The sequence below is a fragment of the Stegodyphus dumicola genome, chromosome 6, assembly GCF_044657685.1.
Source record: "Stegodyphus dumicola isolate Sdum_Otavi_A_Nest chromosome 6, ASM4465768v1".
NCBI classification, from domain to species: Eukaryota; Metazoa; Arthropoda; class Arachnida; order Araneae; family Eresidae; genus Stegodyphus; species Stegodyphus dumicola.
In genome coordinates, this window is record NC_140773.1 from 191,557,412 (window position 1) to 191,579,499 (window position 22,088).

The window sequence follows — 22,088 nt, forward strand, 5'->3', positions numbered from 1 at the left end:
AAACCTCAAATATTTATTTTCTAAATTTTTTTTGTATATTCATCTGTTCTTTATAGTGTAGATTGGCATATTTTGGTATTTTGAAGCATGTATCTAACAAACTGTAGTTATTGTAGAGCACCAAATTAATTTATGGATCATTAATAAAAAGGCAGTGTCTATAAAAAACGAAAGTATGCTTAAGAAACCAGCACCCAAAATAAAGAAATGTAACTTCCGAAGAGATAAAATGAAAATAAAAGGAATGAAAAATCATAAATTGTTTAAGCAGTAGAGACTAACCAATATCAATGTAGTGGATGAAACAGCATTTCTAAATCTTATTTAATTTCAATAAAATATCTTATAGTTTTAGATTTTAGTACATTAATTTATGCAATTTATTATTGTAAAATATATGTATAATTTCAAGATCTCTCTCTCTCTCTCTCTCTCTTTTTTTTTTTTTTTTTAATTTCTTAGAAAACTAAGCAAAAATTTACAGTAAAAAGAGAAATGAGTTAAACACGCTAAAAGTAATTTTATAATTCAACTCTTGTAATTGGCCTATAAGAAAAATAACGTCCCAGTCATCCGTATTATTTTCGATGTCTCAGAGTTTCGGATATTTCTGTTGTATATTGTTATTTAAAGGTGTTGCAACAAGGATGGTTATTAAAAAATTAACTTTTAATTGTTGCTGGAAATTTTACTGTAATTAGCATTTTAAAAAGTATTAGAATGTGAGCTTATATGTCTATCTACATGTGATTGCTTTAAATTTTATAAAATTCAGATATTTTTTTATCACCTTTGAGGGTTTTTTTGGAGGGTGGAGGTTAATTTAAGATACAGTAAATGCTTTTAGTTTTAGCTGTGTTAAGACTATTAGTTGGATTATTATCAAAAAATCTTGATACGTTAATTGTAAATTTAGGAACAATTTTGCTAAAATTAATATTTATGATTATAGCTTTCTGAAAAATCTTCTGATTTAATTGTTAGTGTCTGTGTACATGGAAGGCAGTCTGTTTATGTAAATCAAACGAAATTCATGGAAGGCAGTCTGTTTATGTAATTCGAAAAGAATGTAAGCAGTCTACATCATACAATTTATTTTCTTACGGATTAAAGTTATTTCGTTATTTATTGTGAAGTTTTTGAAAATGTGTATACATTTTCTGGCGGTGTAAATGAAAATAGTAATGATTATACTTCAATACGTTGTTTTGTAATTGTAGTAGTGACCTGAACTAGAACGAAACATAACATTAAGAAATAGATAATATCAACTCGGAAAAATATCCGATAGTGCATTGAGCTAAATGCAGTGAAGTGGAGGTTTCATCTTTGAGAACTATATTTCTCCATTTCGAACGCTTACGATTCCAGGTAAAGGTGGGTGGTTACCAAAGTCAGCTGGAAGTGATAGCAATGATCAGTTTACACCTAATTGATTTTTATTCTATTCAAAGATGTTGAAGTCTTCCAGAAGGAAAAGAGAAATATCAAATTGTAGTTATACTAATAAAAATTACAAATTATTCGCAATGAATGTTGTCAAAGTAATAAAATATTAGACATACTGACTTACTTTAATTTTCTCAAATACATTAATTAAGTACATCTGCAGCTTTCTTCGCAGGTGCTTGGTACTTAATTATATAAATATGCACATATTTTAAAGGTAATTTGAAAAACTTTCACTTAGTACCACGAATGTTCGTAAGTGATTTTCTCTGTTGGTGAATCATTTCTTTTATAAATTGTTTGAACTTTTATAAATAAATAACCACTCTGTTATTTCTAATTTACGAGCAATTTTTTTAAACTTGTTTGCAGAATTTAGGACTTATTCCCATCATCGAGGAGTTTCAATTTGCATAACTATTTCTGTTTTCCGCTTAGTCATACAGACATTTTTGGAACATCTGGTTTGTAATGAACTGTTTAGTCTTAATATTGTTTCCGCTCCTGACATCTGAAACGTGCACAGTACCATCTACCTTTGAACGCCAATATTTTAGTGGGAATTGTGCGATAATCCGTCTTATACCGTTACAGATGTTCTGGAAATTATAATCTTGTTTTTAACAATGGTAACTGCTGTGACCAATCTATCATATCTCTCTGCATACAGGAAATGGCAAAATTAGCATAAAGAGTTCAAGAATGTGGCGAATCATTTGAAGCGCATCGTGTCATTATGAAGTAAACACTGAATTAAACGTAAATTTTTTGCTTCTGAAATGTCTTCTCTTACTTCGGTTTTTAAAGAAATTTCGAACGAACTTCTGACGATAGTTTTAGTTCAGTTTCCAGGCACATGGAGCTGCATCAGAATCTTGGAAGAAAAGGAAGAAGCGATTTATATTAAGAGAGAGAGATAAAAAAAGATGTTTTATGATTCTCATATCTTTGATTGGGAATCTCAGATAAAATTTCTGAAGAATAATGAATGGTAAACAGATTTTACATGGAAATGGTGTTGAATGGAAATTATCTGATAGTTTTTTTTTTACCTCTTTAATATATTGCTTTAATATTTTTAATTTATCGATGACTTGTTGGAACCGCACCGCCCTCTCGATTTTTGATTGTAACCGAGGTTGCATAATATAGAAGGGGTTGTATATCCGCTTAAAATGTCTTTGCTTCGGTAAAATTACAATTTTATGCCGAAAATTGAAGAGCAAATAAAAAAAATATTGAAACAAACGCATATTTCATTTTCTTTTTAATTTAATGAAAATGAATTATTTTTTGTGGTATAAGTGTTCTCGGAAATATGTTTTGTAATAAAATCGTATTCATTTCCAATTATTTTAGAGAGAGTAATGTGGTTTCTCTGATTTCTGTTAATATTTTCACAGCCGATTTTCGATATTAAATATTATTTATTTGAATATTATTCGATAAATATTTTTTCAGATGGACTCAGATTCGTTTTATTTACGGTATAATCGTTATACATATTTCTAAATTTTATTGCTTTTGTTACTAGAAATGTAACCTGCGTATAGAAGCATTTAATTATAGGAAGTTTTAAACCTGAAATTACAGAATTTAAGTAAATAAACGTTCAATTTTTTTCGTAGATTGCATTTTTAAACTTAAATTTTATGAAATTGCAGCCACTTAACAGTTATGAATTACATGCTCGGAATTTAAAGAAAATTTTCTCAATCATTCAGGCTTCAACACTTTTTAAAATTTAAGTGGCAATTCCCCCCCCCCGTAAGTTTCTAAACGTGTTTATCTGTACGCAACTAAAAAGGACGAAATAATTTTTCAGTCTATTTAATTAGTTGCTTTCATTATATTCATATTCAAGTCATATCCGTTTATTTTTCAGCACAAGTGCTTTGCGTATAAACCACATAGTTCTTGTTTAATAAATGTTTGATGTAAATGTAATTATCTAATTAATGCATTGATAAGGAATTTTTGAATCATTTCCAAAACTTAAGTACAGTGCCCCCCCTTTCTCCGCAGTTACGTAAGCAGTAAGTTCCGTAAACGTTTATATAATTTTAAGTAAATAGAATTTAATAACAAATAGAATTTGTAAATTTTTTTAAGTGTCACTCGTAAGAAGCTGTAGTATTTATTAGTAATATTAATGTATGTATGCATGCGTTATTATTATTGTATGTATATTATGCAATATTGTAAGAACTGAACATCAAGCAGCAGTATTTACTCAGATATAAACCATAAAATTATAAAAAAAAAAAAAAAAAAAAAAACATTTGCAAGAATATGAACACATTGAAGCAACTTGCTTCAAACAAAAAAGTGCTTTGTAACAGCTGATTTGAGTCTGTAATGGGTAAATCGTCGCTGGAGGTGGATGGTTCTAAAGAGAAATTCTATTCTCTGGCATCTTCTCTCAATGTAAAAGGCTGAAGGTATTATGTTGATGATGTGAGAGGTATTTCACACTTTTTGTCATCGCCTTTGTCACACGTGTTTTGTTGTTGTAGATGGCGTTGTTGCTAGACATGATACGGTTATTAACTTTCTTGAATCACTTTATATTTGGACCCTTCGATTCTAATTTTGCTAGCGTCATGTTTTTCAGATTAAGCTTCGGGTTTGCAAATTTCTGAACGTCTAGAGTTGGTGGTTCAATTGGCATCATATTTTATGGTTAAAGTGACAAACAAGTGACTAAACTAATAATGCGAATATCATTTGAAAGCAAGAATACGGATCGAGGAAAGGAAGAATTATTTACGTAGTCTCTATTTCTAGTTAATATGTTTTACTTCAAATTTTATGGCTTTTGCACCGTTACGTAATTGTGAATTTACTCAAATCGGGGAGGAGGGATTACCAAATATTGAATGTAATATAAGTGATAATTTTCTTGAAAGTGTTATGAGGTATGAAAACCGAAAATGCAAACGCAAAAATTAGAGCAGAACTTTTTTTGCTAGGTTCATGTGAATATGTTCTGAGTATGTATTGGATCAAATAATGCGATTTTGAATTTTTAATTGTACATTAATCTGATTGTTCGTTCGGATTTTAAAGTACCCATATAGACATAACTTGCGTAAATTTAATGGACTGTTTAATTTAACTACAGCCACGCCAGGACTATCTGCTTACTGAAGAAATTTAGAGCAGTTTTTAATTCTGAAATATAAATTTAATATACTTTTGTAATAGCTTGAGGTTATCATTGATAATTTTCTGTATATTCTAGCTGAATGTCGATTTATTAACTGTTTGCAATTTATTTAATGAGATTTTAGAACAAAAGATTTACTTTATGACACTTTAAATTTTGCTTTTTAAGCATTTTTAAAATATCCAGTTGAGTAAAGTGTCGAATAGCGTACGAAAGGAATCGTATCTGAAAAAAAGTAGTTTTGTTTTTATTGGCGGTGTAAAATATATATATTGTTCAAAAGGCAAACACATTTAACATGGGGGGTGTCTTTTTAAGTCTGTCACCGTAAATTTCCTTCAACTTTATGCAATTTTATCTGAATGTCATAAATCGGTATCATTGAAATGGTTGACTTATTGTCAGAAGTATTGAAACAAGAAAAAAAGTAAAAGTCACCATGTTCGGAAAAACTTGTCATAAGATATTGGTAATAAATGCCATAACCTTTGGGTTAACCAAACTTAGGTATTTTTCCAGAAATGAGAAATTTAAAAAGGCAAAAAGAAAATCATGTAATAAGGAGTGGGATCTCTTTATTTTACATGTACTGTTGCTCTTTCAAAAAGTCAGTATCAATAGTAAATTTTAAGTAGAATTTTTTTCTTACGTTGATGAACAAATAAGGAAAGACAACACGAATTTTTAATTTTATGGATTAGATATGAGATTAAAATTAGAGCAAATGTAAAATGCTATTTATATAAAAGTTTTATTAGTTGGAAAAGATTTTTTCTAATTAATACAGTTTGATTAATCTAATAGCATTTGCGAACTCTGTGGACAATGGTATGATCAATATAAGCAAATTTAATGATAAACATTTGCGATTAACTGTTGCGGAATGTGCTAAATAAAGACAATCTTTTGTTTTCGAAGCGTATGCTGTGAAGGTGAATCAGTGTTATGTTATGCGGTGTAGTAGGAAATTTTATCTAGATGCATTCATTGTGGTGTCCGCCATTAATTTTAAAATAAGTGTTTCGATTCGTTGATAAACGCAACTTACTTTTCCCGAATTTGTTAAGTAAACGTAAGCCCATAGCAACATTCTGAAATCAAGAAGGTCTGGCATTCAAATAGCAAAAGAGATTATTTTCAAATATTTGAATGAAAAGAGAGAGAGTTCAGTAACTTCTAGTTGATTATTTGGAGATTGGTGTGAAGGTGGTTCATATATGTTTCTTATTATTTATAAATAAATTTGTGTAACAGAAATATATTATAAATAATATTTCACCTAAAGCATTTTCTCGTTTAATTACGTCTCTGTCTCTCTCTCCTCCTTTTCTTTTCCCAATTTCTTTAAAGAAGATTATTCTGAAATGGTCATTTACTTCCTCTTTTTTTTTTTTTTTTTTTTAAATTTTATGCTGTGTAATGAACTTATGCTTGGGAAATAAGAATTTTCATAATAATCCTGTTCTTAGTTTCCAGTGCATTCCCCCCAAAAAAGTCGATATTATTTTTCGATGATTATTGACTTAAATTTGAACTATATAATTGCCGTCTGTTATTATTTTAGTCACATTAGAATCTTCTTAGTCGCAAATTAACATTGCATGTACTTGCGTATTTATTCAAATGTAATGTAAAATACTGAAAAACACTTCAGATTTTTCCGCAGTGAATACTTTTTTGTTTTAAATTTTTGTGGTATGTTGCTGCAGTTTGTGGTTGGTTTTGCGGTCTCTTGGAGTATTCGTGGTTTCTCTTTCCTCCCGTGATGCTTTCATTGATGTTGTCAAGCTTGTATAGGTAAAATTGCAAATATTTTGGTGACTAATATAGATTTCATTTTATGAAGCGGAAATATCACGTGACTCATTCTTCCGTACGTATTAATTTGAAACGAGAAAATAGAAAATTTCATCGGCTTTCAGATGTGTTTCAAATTCGATAATTAATTATATTTAAAAAGAAACAGATATAAATTTTTAAAAGAATTTCAACTTAAAATACCATTTTGTACTGTTTAATTTGAAATTTGCGATAAAATTTGCCATGAATGTTTTAGTTGCAATAACTCTTTGGCGTATGTAATAAATTTTTGAATATAAAATTAATTTTAATGTAAAACTGATGCACATTTTAGATAAAACTTTGGTGCATATGAAAATTTAGATTTTGCATTCAGTGGGAAATCTTTTGTATTTCAGTTTGAAAATAATGCCTTTTCATGACTTCTTGAATAGTTTTTTTCGAAACTACGTTAATATATTTATTTCATTTGGAAATTAGCTAAGCAATGAATGAATTTTCTTTTCAGGTTTCTTTTCAAAATGTTATGATTTTATTGTTGATTTTGTTAGGTATACAGAGTTTTATAAATACCAGTAGGATACTTACACCTTTAAAATTTGTGTATGGCATCTTTAATAATAATAAAACTGCATTTTTGCTGTAACTAAAATAAGACCTGGAAAAGTGTGGGGGGAAAAAAAAAGAAAAAGGTTACTGCATGATCAGAACAGAACCATCTATGAAACATATTGTGAGAATACTTTATATATCGATGTTTGGAAGAAATAGCCTGAAAGATTTAGAAGTAGCGAAACTGCTGTTAATTACAAACTTTATTCAGGAGAGTGAAAGAATTCTAGAGCGACGAAATTAAAAGGCGTATCCAACTAAATCATTGCATTGTTTAATAAATTGTACACTCCCCCTTTGTGGTAATTAAATAAATATATATTATAACCCACTGAATTTCGTAAGCATCCGATAGTAAAGTTTCTACACTGCTGTATACTATATTCAGTTGAATCTGATCACTGGAGACTGGATAATTCACGCGTGCCTGTGATATTGTTATGGTCTGTTGTGTTTGAATAAAGTATAAATAACACCAATGCAGTTATGTCGAAAAATTGGAATCTATTCAAATTCTGCATATTTTTGTAATGTACTATCTTAGTTTATAACATTTAACAATTTAATTCACTTTTTTATGGTAAAAAGCTGAATTATTTTAAATTTTTGACACAGCCTATTTTTTATTATACATAATGAAAGCTGAATTTTTTCATTCATTTTAGAAAAAAAATTTAATGCATATATGTAAAAAATTACAGTTCTGATAAATATAAAGATTATATTTTGTTCGGAATATTACGAAACTTAGATTTGTTCTAATCACAAATTTCACATTTATAAATTAAATGCCCTTTATAAAAGTTATTTGATAGCAATGAAGTAGAAACGGATACTGCCAAATCAATTGAATAATTGAGTATAAATTATGAGCCATATTGAACATATTCTTGCACGAGTTATGGATTCAGTTCTCGCAAAAAATTTACCAGATCAAAAATGGTAGAAAAAGATTTGGAGTTCAGGGAAAGAAATGGCGGGCTTTTCTTTTGGCGGGAAATACTTCTCGTTTTTTAGGAAGGTCGAGGGGCGGAGCTTACTGATAGTTGCAGGGTTGTTGTTGACGTCACTTGGCACTTTTTCGCCTGCCTCAAATTTCTTCTTCCGGGCATGTTTTTAGTTTTTTCGGAACTTCACTGTAATCTAGCAACTTTTTAACAATTAAAGAAATAAATTTTGCGGTTGTATGATGAGCATAGCTGGTCCTAGCTTTTAATTCTATTTTAGAATATATTATGTTTTTAGTGGGCGTAACCTCTTTTGTGATTCCATTGATTAAGTCGTACCCTCTTTTTACTGAACTTGCTATATCCATCGTTAGGTGGCGGTAGGATCGGAAGGAAATCTGGCGTTTTGCCAACTGTGGCGCAACGGGGCCGTAGATCAAGTCTTGGGAGCTTTAGCCCGGAGGTTTGAATGCGTGGAGATGAGCGAGTTAGAAAACAATAGTCTTTAATTAGAACTTCAGCCGAAATGACAACAGGATTGTGTGATACAATTGTGCATGGATTATCTGATTATATGCTGCTCCAAGCTCCGGATTAAACGATGGATTCGAAATTGTGGATTACAATTCGTGAGTACTTTAATTTCATCATGGTTGCGCAGAAATGGTGGCCATGGCTCGCGTGGTATTAGTAAAAATGCTTCTTGGAATAAGGAGCTACTGCGCCGACGCCGATGTCGGAGTGCCGCCCTCAGAGTTCTTATCATTGGTCCTGTGAGTGAAATGTTATTGTGTTGGAATTTTTCTTTTCTTTTCTTTTTTTTTTTATATTTTTTGTTCCGTTCACCGTCGGAATGTTTTACCATTGCCCCCTTGATTAAAATGAAATAAAACTCTTCAGTTTGGTATTGTAATACATATCAGTAATTGTTTCTTTCGACTTCGGAAAATCGGAACACAATTTGTTTAACTTTCTGCTGCGTAAGCAGAATTAGTTCAAACCGATACAATGATGACGTGAATAACGGATCTCTCTTCTCGTACTTGTAATTCCATCCGTTGTATTAAATATTAAAACTCATGGCTGTATATATGATCAGTTAATGACAGTTGCATATGATAAATTAACTGCTCATTTATGTCTTAGTCATCTAGATGCTTGTAATACACGATGAAATTTCATTTTCTTTCGTATTCGAATCGGTCCAAAAATGACGGACACTCATTTTCTCTTAATAATGAATTCTTAATTGTGAAAGCAGATCATTTATATACTGTAGCAGTTATGTAGGAATATTTATTTCCTTCTTTTAAGTAATTTCAAAGTCCTGTAGTGTAAGGAAGGCGGTATTTTCATGCATAAGTAATTTCAAAGCCCAGTAATAAAAGGAAAGCGGTATATTTGCGTTTTAAATTTTTCTCTCCCAATTTTCCAGTAATACTAAATAATACAAAGACATTAGTGTAGGGAAAATTGTATTTCCGAAATATAATGTCTTGCAACGAATTACAAAAATTCAACAGATAAACAATTTTTGATACAAATGGAATTTTCAGATAGCAAATGGGACTGTATTTCCTTGGCATAATGATGCTTTAGTTTCATTGTCTAAGATAAATTAGTAGAACTAATTAGGTGTATTGAAATTTCTAATTTTTTTATAAGTTTTTGCAGTTCATGTACAGTATAATGTGAAATTTATTTTTGCCTGTATTAAATATTTTGGATTGTTAACTGTCATTTTATTTTTTCATGAAAATAAATATTAGGCATATGGACAGTAACACATTCACATATATTTTAATAGTACAAATTTTAAAAGGCTAGAAGTCAGGCATGAACTGGGAGCAGTTTTATTCAGAAGTGAAGTCTTCTGAATATTGTTAAGGGAGGAGGGTAGGTGAGCCTGATTATTTATGCACATATGTATGGTATTATAAGAAGTTTGTTTTTAAGTAGTTGGTTTATATTGTCAAAGAAAATTGAAATTTCTGCATAATGTGCTTCAAATTAGTTTCTTTTTAAATAAATAACCTTGTTATTCTGAACACTTGCAGTTTATTTTTAATTATGTAGCTTTCACATTATAACTCTTTAAAACTGATTTAATAGAAAGAATCTTTGTTGTGTGTTTATTTGGTTTTAACTCCGTTTAGTTCATGATAAGATAAATGTGAATTAAAGTGTAAGTAAAGACAAAATTATGTATTTAGGGGGGGACTGTAATCAGTTTTTTATATCATAATTTTAGGCATTCTGTACCCATTTAACATTAATTTTAGAAACTTTATTGGTTGAACATTATATTGGAACAAAAAGGCTGAAATTATTTTTCTTCCCTTAAATCCTTTAAATATGGGTCACAAGATTTGTCTTAGTTTAAGGATATGTGCATGTATTTTTTTCCGAGACCCTTATTTATGTGCTTGGTTTCAAAAAAATGATTTCACTCAATGAAGTATTCTGACCTATGATATGATATATACATATATATTATAACTCATAAGTCAGTACATCCTAAAAAAATTTCAAAATCAAAGTTTAAAAACTAATAGATGATCTGTGGAAATTGCAACAGTCTCGGAAAAAAATATATATATATATATATATATATATATATATATACATATATTGTACAACAGCTGCGGTTACTTAATGGAACAGGATTAATATAAGTAAAATTTTAACTTGGTTCAACTATGCATTCTCTTAACTTATCTAAAATCTTTCAGCAGTATGATGGCTATTGCTGGTCATATTCATTTTCTTTGTACTATTTTCTTACATCCTTTTAAATTAATAAGGATTTCTCTTAAAATCCTGTATCCATTATTTCTGGCTTTATAATTTCTGTGTTTTGTTAGGCTTTATTGTACTTTTTTTTTTCTTCATAGGCATTGTTATTTTATTGTATAGAAGTAGTAAAATTCTGCAGCCTGTTAGCCATATGAAACATAATGGTTTCTCCATTTTTGCATCAGTAAATTTTGTTCAGTATGGTGGTTATTGGTTACCTGGTTGAGTTTATAAAACTCTTAATATTCTCTGTATCTGAATAATTGGTGTAAATAGAATTTTAAATGGTTAAGGAGGGATTGACTGCTTGAAGAAAACTGGTTTCTGATAAAAATTATGTCCATAAATTTAGCACAAAGCTGTATTATGAATATAGTTTTCATATGATTTATGATGCCTAACAAGAAAAATATTCATACAGTTTTTATGTTTATTCCATTTTATATACATTTATTAATGAGATCTTCTCCATTATAATACAGTAATAAAATTTTCTGAATATATCTTAGGTTAATTATTTCCGTAACAGACTGACAGTGAAGAATTTTTATCGACATTGCTGAGAGATAAAAACTGTATCAGCAAAGATGGGGTTTGTGTTTACTTGTATCCACCAGAATTCGGATAAGAATCAAATAAAGTACTACAGTGTACATTAGTTTTGGAATTATTAAATTGGTCTATGGATGTATCAATTGAAAGTTAGTATATATTGTCCTATAATGAAAAGAATGGTATTGATATTTTATTCAGAACCTGGAGGGGGGAGAAAGAAATTCTGTGAAGTATATTGCTTGTTTATAGAAACTTAATTGAGATTTGTATGCATATTAGTGCATCTTATAGTAATGCTGCTATTCTCTTTCCATTAGTCCTTATCAGTTTTTGTATAAAAGGCAAATTATTGAAAAGCAGTATTCCTCCACACTCCTTCAAAACAGCTAATTTAATTCATGTGTCTGTAATTAAGTAATTTTAAAGGATGATGAATAAAATACCATTGTGGGTTCTTGTAGATTCTGACCCATATAAAAAAAGGAAATTACATAGAACTTTGTTTGTTTGTAAATATTTTACAAAATTTAAATTGTCCTCCACGTTTTTGTATGAACTAAGAGGACAGTTTTTTTTTTTTTTTTTTTTGCCTGCAACTAATACAAGCACATCTATTCATTAACATTTTAATGTTGGTTGCTCAAATTTTATCTTTGAACTGATCCTATCTTTCTGTATTAATTATCATCCATCATTCAGTCTGTCTTTTCACTATTTAATTAATTTACTCATTATGTATATTTAATTAGTTTGACAGTTGTTCCATCAGCAAAATTTGTACTTCAGGTTAGTGGAAGATACTGTTTAAAAATTTTATAACTTAAAAGTTAATTAAAAACAAGTTGCTTCCTTCAATTAAAAATAGGTATTTAAGGTGATAACAAATCAGTTAACAACTATTATCGTAGTACTGATTGATTTTTATGTTGCTTACACTTTCCCCGCGGTTAAAGGATGCACAAGTTTCTGTTTGCGAAGAGATTTTCAAACTTGGATCGTAAACCAAAGGATGACTGTAGCTGTTGACTGAGTACAGGGAAGAGAAATTCCAAGAAACCCAATTCCAGTGGCTGCAGCGTGTGCTGTGGCTAGCCACAGCTCTCTCTTAGTGTACGTGACCTCAAACAGGAACCACCCCGTCCATCGCATCAGAGCGATACGATAAGAAAAAATGGCCGCCTTTGCTCCTCCTGGTATTTGACCCGAGGGACAAATACATGCCACTGCGTCGCCAACCCACACTCGCGGCAGCAGTGCACGCATACCATTGGAGAGATTGATCTCATATCTGTGTAGTTTTGAAAAATATGAAAGCATCGCATTCCGGACTGGTCATGTGGTCCAAGGCAGCTTTTTAACGGGTGCTCTTTACTTTTTGTTCATAAGTAATATCACCATAAAAATCGCTGGGCCATAACATAGCCCCTAATTTGTATGTAAGCTGAAGTTAAAGACTGTCATGTTGTACGAATGGATTACTTCCTAATGAAATTAAGCACTGTATTTAAAAAATCCTGTAGTAACTGGTGACAATGTTTTATAGGAATTGAAACACTTGAAAATAAATTGCTACAAAACTGCCAATAAAGTTTTGTGAGTTTAAATAGGAAAGCTAAACATTTAATTAAAAATAATTTATTATTTTGCTTGATAGTCAATTTTTTTTTTTTAAATTTCAGAAATCAACTGTTATATTGCATCCTGTTTTTTTGGATTAACCATGTGAAAATTAATTTTACTTCATGTGTAGAATTTAGTTAGTTACAGATGCATAAAAGGGTATGGATCTAACAACATAGTTTTCAATTTTTAAAAACTGTTGTATTCCAGTCATATATAATATACAACCTAAATTTCACTCATAAGAAATTTTTGCCTTTACTGTTCTGTTATTAATTTCTGTTTTGATGAAACTTTGGAGGGGGGGGCAAAGTTAGGATCTGTAAATTTTGGAAGTGAACAGATTTTCATGCAAGATACAAAATATCTTCAAATTAATTAAGAAATTTCACCTTATAGTTTAAAGAATAGTTTTGTATGACTAATATTGATGCTATAATCATAACATTGTTAGCTTTGTGAAATGTTGAATCATGTCTGTTACAGTAATGTAAGCAGTCTGATGAAATTATCACAAAGGCCATTAATCTTATAAGTCATTTTTAAACAGTTAATTTTGAAAATAAATGGTTTCAGCTTTACTGTTTTCTAATGAACATATAAAAATTTATGAATGTATCTTAAGTTTAATAATTCCTGATATGTGATAGGTGACCAGAGTAGTTCATTTAATTTTTCTCATATCCCTTTGTAGTTGAAAATAAATAGTTAAAAGTTGGTCTTGATACTTGATTGAAGATTTTTTTTCATTTTTATTTATCCTTCCTTTCCGAACTATGTAATACTCGAAGTTCTTGTTATAAAATAATGAAACTATTCATTTGAAACTAATTGCTTAATTCAGGTACATCAAAACAAGCTATTTGATTACATTATTATTGATTTTAATAATAACTATTTTATTATATTACATTTTAATTTACTTTAATAAGTAGTTTATAGCTGAATATTTACATGGTTAGATGGTCATTTTCTCTTTGTTTTCATTATATTATAGCTTTATACATAATTTTCTCTCTCTCATTATGTATGTAATTTGAGTGTGGGTTATATGCTTTTCTAATGAAGAAAAGTTTGTTACTTATGCCAATTTTCTATGAAATATAAGTATTATAAAAATTAATCGTATACCTATATATATTATTATCTATTAGCAACAAATAAATGTTTACTAAGATTCCTTGAAGAAGAAAGGTTTCTAATAGAGAAGTATTTTTGAATTGAATTGATACAAAGTGATATTCTCGGAAATTGTTTAATTGCTTATTTCACTTCCAGGCAGTTGGCTGCAAAAAAGATTTTGGACTTCTTACATGAAGCAGGATCAAACAAAGAAGAGCTGCATTCTATCATTTCTGTTATGTGTAAACTTAGTGAAGATGAAGGTATGTTCATTTTTTATAGATGTTACTGAGACTAAAATCCATCCCGGTGTTCTTATCCTATAGCTGCCAACTCATGCGGTTATACTAGGTTAAGTTACATGAAAATGGCAAAGCAAACAAAGGCTATTTGTCTAAGGAGGTATGCCTCCATGAAGGTCTTTTTAAGAGGAACTTGCTCTTATTCATGTACATATGGGAAAACAACTATGCAGCTACTTCCTTCCTTAAGGTCCCACCATTCAATGGTCTTTTGTAAGGCTTGGTTTTAATGGACGACTTCCAGTTTTTCAGCACATCTGGTGCCTAGGTATGATCACCAAATCTACTGGCTTTTAATTTTTAGTTTTTAATAACAAAAATTTGTTAAGTAACAATAATTTATAAACCAATAAAGCTTGTAATTGTGCAGATTTTGATTCCCTGTAATGATTTTCAGCATAATTTTTCATATTAAAATTTATTTGATCTGAATTCTTTAAATCTACTATAGGTATTTGTAGAAGATTGCAATGAATTAAACTGAAGAGTGTGAAAAATAGAATGTTTAGTAAAATTAATATATTTTACATCATATTTGTATTAGCAGTTTTAGTAATCTGAATCATGCATTATCAAGTGAATTCGAGTTTGTCCAAAATGGAATTGCAACAAAGCTTAAAATCATCGCAGGTTTTTGCATAAACATTCGTTTTTTAAGATTGGCAACTTGTAAAAAATACAATAGTAGGTTTCCCATTTTGTCAAGTTGACCATTTGTGTAGATATAGTTTAATGCTTTGACGGGCGGTGGGATGCCAGGTGTCTCACCTTTTTTTTTTAAATTAGTTTTTATCTCCCACATAAAAGCTGCAAAATTCCATTTAAAATACATATAATTATGCCTTTGAGTTCTCTAAATGTATAACAGATGGCAGCACTAGTATTCATTCATGGAAATAATGTAAAGTAAAAATTTTTTGCAACTCCTAATTTGAAGCATTTTTTTCCCATTTATTTCTAATGCAATTTAAGTTGTCTGAACAACAACTTTTGGTGTTAGAAGGAATATTTTTATGTGAAGAATTCTTTTTCTAAAAAAATTATTATTTGAATTCTTATAGTATATTAAGAATGGTTGAAATTAAAAGGTAGGACCAATTATGTCCCACCACGCATGTAGGAATTGCTGCTACTAGATAGCAGGACCGTTCAAATATTTTTAAATTCAAGTATCATGTTCATTTTATATGTTGCTAATGCAAATTTATATTTTTAATGAATTGCAATAATGTTAAAACTTGAAAAATATTTAGTACTTTTTCCAAAAGAAATGAAAATATAACTGTAACATGAAATGTCATTGAATACTGAATGTGGATATATAAGTGTGATTCACCATAGAAAAATATCCTAAGCAGAGGAAAGAGAGGTGAAGTGTAAATCATGACAGCCTTCTAAATATCTTCCTTTTCAAACCTGTAGCAAATAAAGTACTGGGAAAAAATCTTCTGTTTCAAATCTATTATGAAATCATTAAAAAATATCTAAAAAGTCGTATAGAAAGCAATTTTTTTAATAAGTAATTGTTTGAAAAAAAATATTATTTTGCGAATATGATCAATATTTTCTAGGTAATTATTTAAAAAGTTTTTTTATATCTTGCATTTTCATTTGGTTTCTAAAACTAGCACCTTAGATAAGCATGTTAGGAGAATTTATGCTGTGACAAAGATGCCATTTTACTGCTCTTGGTTCGCGGTGGCACAAGTGGTATCCCACCATGTCGTGAATTACCTTAAAGGTTAACCTTTTTTCCCATGCAATAACATTGTATTAGGGGCTAGTTATCTATATGTAAAGTTATTTTTTCCAAAAAAAATTTTTTTTGTGCACCGAACCTGAAAGGGTTAGTAGTAAATAGTTATTCTTTAGTATGAAGCAGGCATAAAATGTAGCATTTGAACATCCTGTTAACCTTTTTGCTCCTGACATGAAGTGAATGAATTTCCCTGTGTGACCTTGGAGCGCGAGCATCATTGTGCCCAAAATCATTTTGCAATTAATCCTAACGTTCTGCTTAAGCAATAATTCTCGTAAGCAGGCAATCCTAACACTTAAGATTAAAAATTCGGAATAAGTGCAGTTTTAGAAAATTTCCACCAATATTAAAGCACGTACCATATTGTACAACCATTTTTTGAATCTCCTCTTCATAGAAGTCTACCACCTAATTTGACATCCATTGTTATGGACATTTTGACCTCAACTTTATCATTGTAGTGAAGACTGTCTGGATGCAGAAACAGGTGGTAGTCACTGGGTGCTAGATGGGACTGTTACGGAGGGTGATCAAGTTGCTCCCAGTGAAATGATGCAATGAGATCTTGGTTCATTTTGCTGCATGTGGACGAGCTTTACCATATAGCAAAATAATTCTTCTACTCAGCCTGCCATGCCATTTTGTTTTGGATGGCATGGCACAGTTTGTTTAAAGTCTCAAAATCTGTTGTAGAATTTTGTGTTCAAGGCAAAAAATCCACAAGGTACATCTCCTTCCTGTTCCAAAACAGTATACAATTTTCTGGATTGAAACTGTCTGCTTGAACTTCACTGTCTTGAGTGATTATGAAGGCCAGCTGGATTGCTGCTTCGATTCTGGTGTAGACAAAGCCAGTCGGCTTTCGCCGCCTGTAACAGTTTGGCTGAAAAAAATCATCACTTTCCTCACTTTACTGCTGAACAAAATATACTATGTAAATATCTGGTTTCGTGAACCTCTGTCAACATTTTTTCTGTGTCCAGCATGGGCATGGTTTTCGATAATTTTAGTTTTTGCCTATAAAGTCGCTAGGTAATAAGACTCCAAAGCTACCAACTGTCACAGTTTTACTGGTTTATGTTAGGTTACATGAGTGTGGCAGAGCAAACAAAGACTATTTCCCTAAAGAGGGATGTTCTCATGAAGGGGAACTTGCTCCTATTCACGTCGCACATTGATAAAATCATAAAACTTTGTTCTGTTTCAATCGTTTGTCAACTTTCTGCATCAGTAATGACGGAAAATCTCCTACTTTATTCATTATTATGAACATTTGTGTATCCATCTTTGAAACCTTTGACCCATTTCTATACCATTCCATCCATTGCTCGTAATGTTTTTCTTTACTTGACTAATCTGGGAACGAATTACAGCCAATATCTTCAGCACTAAGAAAACAAATCACTGATCATCAGTTGACAGAGGCAGTTAAAAAAAATTAAATAAAGGAAGCTAACACAGTTAAAAATTTCTGTAATGATATTTGTAGCTTGTCAACACATGTAGGTAAAGAGCGTGCATCTGCGGGATGCGGATCACGGCACTGCCATGCTGGAATATCAAAATGGTATGTACTTTAAAAACGTGCCTCGTAAATATCTCGTAAACTCTGTTTTCTCCTACAAAAGTTTTAAGCAATTTTCACTCCATGAAGTGTCTAAATTTGAATGTGCATTCTTAGTGTCACAGAATAAAATAATAAATAATATTCATTAGAACAATGCTAATATTCTTGAGATTCTATTCAGTAGGTTTTCACAACATTCTGACATAATTTATGTACGTTAGAAATTTGAAATAAAATGTTCCATTTCAGTGATATGGTGAGCCATCGGGAACACTTTGCTTCCATATCACATTTGATATATTGAACCCTTGGAGGGAAACAGAGCCTTATTGTTGAACATAGAAAATGCTGTGGTTCACAAAACAAATATTTATTACAGAGCAATACACAGAGATACATGCAGAGAAATACAAGCAAAGTTACATGCAGAGATAAGCAGAGCGTGAAAACGATTACAGAGGTTATAATATAACTTGACAACAGATCATGGTTTAACAAATCATAAACAAGACACAATAAACAACCAATCAAAAATAACATAAAGAATGGGATTAAGTTTCCGAATAATTCGGACCTGACTGAAAGCTAATGCATCGGACTTGACAGAAAGCTAAGAATGCTATTACAAATATCTTAACACTTATCAAATACAATATGCTGGGGGCAAAGAGATTAATCTCATGGCTTTCTGCTTTTAATCTGAAAAATTTTTATCCCCTTTGCTATTTCTGAATATTTTAAAAAGTAAAAGAACATTGTGTTGTTATTGAGCATCACTTATATAACTGCACACTGCATCAGTTAATAATGCATAGTGTAATCAAAATTGTTTCTGCCATTTGTTTTATGTGCAAGACTAATTAAAAAATTTCTTAGGTCTTGCTTTCATAAATTTGCTGTATAACAAAAACTGGAAGATTATTTCAGTGTGCAAAAAAGTACTAATACATGCAATAAATATAGTGTATTTAACGTCTGTATTCATAGTTACATGAGGAGGCTAAGTTGCTTCACAATCAAGTTTCTTCCACACACTTGTTGTCCGACACCATTTTCCTTTATGTTGCAACTATTGTGTGAACAAACATGGTGTGTGTTTCGGTTTGAGTTCGAAGGTAGTACCGGCACACAGTCAGAACTACATATGTAATGAGTGCATTTAACCACTACTAAAAAAAGTTAAGGGAAGAAAGGATATTAATTTTATTGCATCTTAGTTTGGTTTTGTTTACTCTTATGAAAAAGCACTTGGAGGCTGTCTGCCTATGGGGAGGGATGCGTTTGCAGCAGACTATCTAAGGAAAACTTACTCGTGTACACGTTAAGAGGCTGTCACAGTCCCTGCTAGATGGGACTTTCCTGAGAAACAAGATTCTGGTAGCACTGGTTTAAATGGGAGGATTCCTAGAAAAAAAGAGCCCCGCCTGAAATGAAGTCCCGCCTAGCTACGGAAGCAGTATTGCGGCTATGCGGGACTTTTTCAAACCTCGCCCAAAATGTCTCAGTTCCGTGTAGAGACAAATCAGACAAAAGTTCTGCTTCTGAAGCTTCACATGATCCAAATCTGAGCGATAATCAATTAGTGTTTGGCGTTCGAATCTTTCTAGTAAGTGAAAATAGTAACCTAGCTACGTGGCTTTCCTGAAATTGTGGGTGTTCTGAGAATTGCCCCTTTTGACGTCAAGTCCCGCATAGCCGAAACATGACGTGATTGGGACTTTACACATGGGGAAAACCATAAAAACGGCCATACAGCAAGCCCGTTTGCTGTAATTCATAACTCCAGCCAGATTACTAGTGTTAAGCAACTTAACTGCTTGCCTAGTGGGCCATGCATGTTAAGAAATGGCAGAGCTACAGTGAGACTTCGGTACAATCAGTAATTTCCCACCCGCCTTTAACAAAATACAAAAGAAAAGGAATAGGAAAAGATGTGTTTTTCAAGATAAATGGAAAATTAGTTCTTTTGCAGGATTCTGAATGGCAGTTAATAAGAGAGTACTGACATACAGGCATAGCACAGCTTGCCGTTTTTGCACGATGTGTTACGAATTTAAAGGAAAAATTACTGTAAATAATTGCTTCAAAAGGAAAATGACTAGGTACTTAAATTATTAAGTAAAAGAATAGGCTGTCGTTATTTCTCGAACTTTGTTCCATCATAAAAGTTTTATATTTCATTTCATTTATTTAATTTTCATATCAAAAATAAGTTATTTAGTAGTTAACTCAACATATTAGAATTATTTAAAAGCTTGCGCAGAAGTGTTTAGTGTGAGAAGTGAGAAAGATTGATTCAAGATATGATTATAAGGTATGGCTATATGGCCTGTGTTTAGGAATGAAAGGTCTGAGATGGTGCATTAGTATACTGTCATTGTATTCACATTGTATTCTGTTGTTTTTCTTTCTGCCTATGTTGCTCTCAATATGAAGGTTGTTTTGTGAAAGGCTCATGTTGTAAAATTCTTAGATAATCGGAAAATTCTACTAAACTGCAGTATGTGCATTTTTTAAAAATCAGAGTATCTTTGAGCAGCAGTGTTTTTAAAATCCTCTAATAATGTCTTTGTTAGCAAAAAGGGTTAAAGTGTTATGTTTTTTATAAAAGCAGAAAGTGTAAATGAACATGCAAGAGTGGTCTTAAAATAAAAACATTCCCCCATTTTTAAATAGTTTGTATTCTCATATTACTATAAATTACCTACAAATGCATTATGCAGAAAATGTCAGAAAAGTTAAATATTTGGTCTACTGGGAAATTCTGCTAGGAAGTAAAAGAAAAGAATAAATTTTTGATGCCTTTAATAACCGTGTTTATCCTGATGGCAATTTGTACACAGCATTTTTTAAAAGAATATCTTGCCCATAGAGGCCAAATACTCAAGTAGTGCTTGGCTGACATCTGCTAAGTTTTTTGCCTTGTAAAAAAATTGTTTATTTGTGTAAGGAGTGTAAGGAGAGAAACAAGATTTAATCAGAGGAGTGTATATTTGGGGAGTATGGTGGATGATGTGCTTCCTATTGAACATAGACGGCCCGCCGTTGTTTTAATGTTTCATCTGCTAACTGTATATCTCCAAATTGAGCTGTTGTGTGGTCCTTGGAGTTCCTGCCCCACACAGCATTCTGTTATTCACTCTCAAACATGATTTAGGGGTGGAAGGTTGACCTGTGCACAGTATGCTGTTTTTCTGATGATGTTTTCATATGTAATCTACTTTTGATGCCAATTTTTCTGGTCCAAAAAGCCCCCCCCCCAAAACAAAACAGAAGACAACTTGATCATGCAGATTTTCTCGTTTAACTCACGAGCCACCCATCTAAAACATTTTTAGAGATTTTGGAATATAGTCAGAAATGTGTTGTTGAGTTGAATTAAGCTTTCTGCAGTGTCTGGTGTTGTCAGAAAGGGATCTTGCTCAGTCCCAATTTTGACAACATTGGCCATTGATCAAAGATGTCTGCCCGGAGCATGGCTTATCATTAAGGTCTAAATCACCAGCTTAAAAATTTTTCAAACCATCTCCTGCAGGCTGTCTCTGAAACTGCATTATAACCAAAAACTACCAGTAAAATTTGACAGGTCCTGTAGCATTTCTTGTTGGAATTTATACAAAATAATAATAATGAACTTAAGTTATGTTAATATGATAGCTTTTCACTTGATGCATTTGTTTCAGTTAATTTAGAATAAAAGATGTTTTCAAATGCAGTGATAATCCGTTTTGCCGGTGGGTGTAAATCTCGCTAAACAGACTTTATTGGCGACAACACAGAGTATATACATAAAAATTTTTAACAAATGTTAGTTCTAAAAAATTTTTATTTTGAAGGCATAAACATTTTGATATCATTTAAAATGTTGGAAAAATACAATAATTAAAGACCGTTTTCATTGTACAACATCCTGCTTTGCTGTTTCATATCTTGTGACCCCAAGTGATCTCATCTCATGTAAACTACGCTACAAAAATCTTAATTCTCTCAGTAATTACATTAATTTCAAATTAAATCTTAATTTGGAATACATGTTTAAATGCAAGAATTATTTCAATTCATACAAATAGCTTACTCAGAAATTATGTAAAAACTGTGCTTTACTTCGCTAGTGCATTCTCATTGGAATTTATAAATTTAACCTTTGACTTTTCTATATTTTTGCCTTCGGGCGAGTGGTTTGACTGCATCCTTATTGACTTAATTATCGCGAATGGCCTTAGGGCATAAAGTTGAACTATCTAGTAAAAATTATATGTAATTTTATGCCAGTATTGAAAGAAACTATCTGATAAGAAATGGCTGCGACTTGTTTTGAAATTGAGGTGAAAAAGGTTACCAGTGAGGATATTCCGTGTGGCATCGATTGTACCATTTCTGGCGACTATCG

The 22,088-nt window shown here is 31.2% G+C and overlaps 1 protein-coding gene across 3 annotated transcripts in view; it reads left to right on the forward strand.

The window, feature by feature from the left end:
• Positions 1-22,088, forward strand: part of LOC118193181 (serine/threonine-protein phosphatase 4 regulatory subunit 1-like) — a 209,080-nt gene that overhangs the window by 136,090 nt on the left and 50,902 nt on the right. The window contains exons 1-2 of one of the 3 annotated variants that reach the window (XM_035364230.2): positions 8,437-8,606; positions 14,227-14,333. In XM_035364230.2, the coding sequence (XP_035220121.1) occupies positions 14,309-14,333 (25 nt within the window). In that variant the 5' untranslated portion in view covers positions 8,437-8,606; positions 14,227-14,308. The other 2 variants (XM_035364229.2, XM_085819284.1) reach the window with 2 other exon arrangements.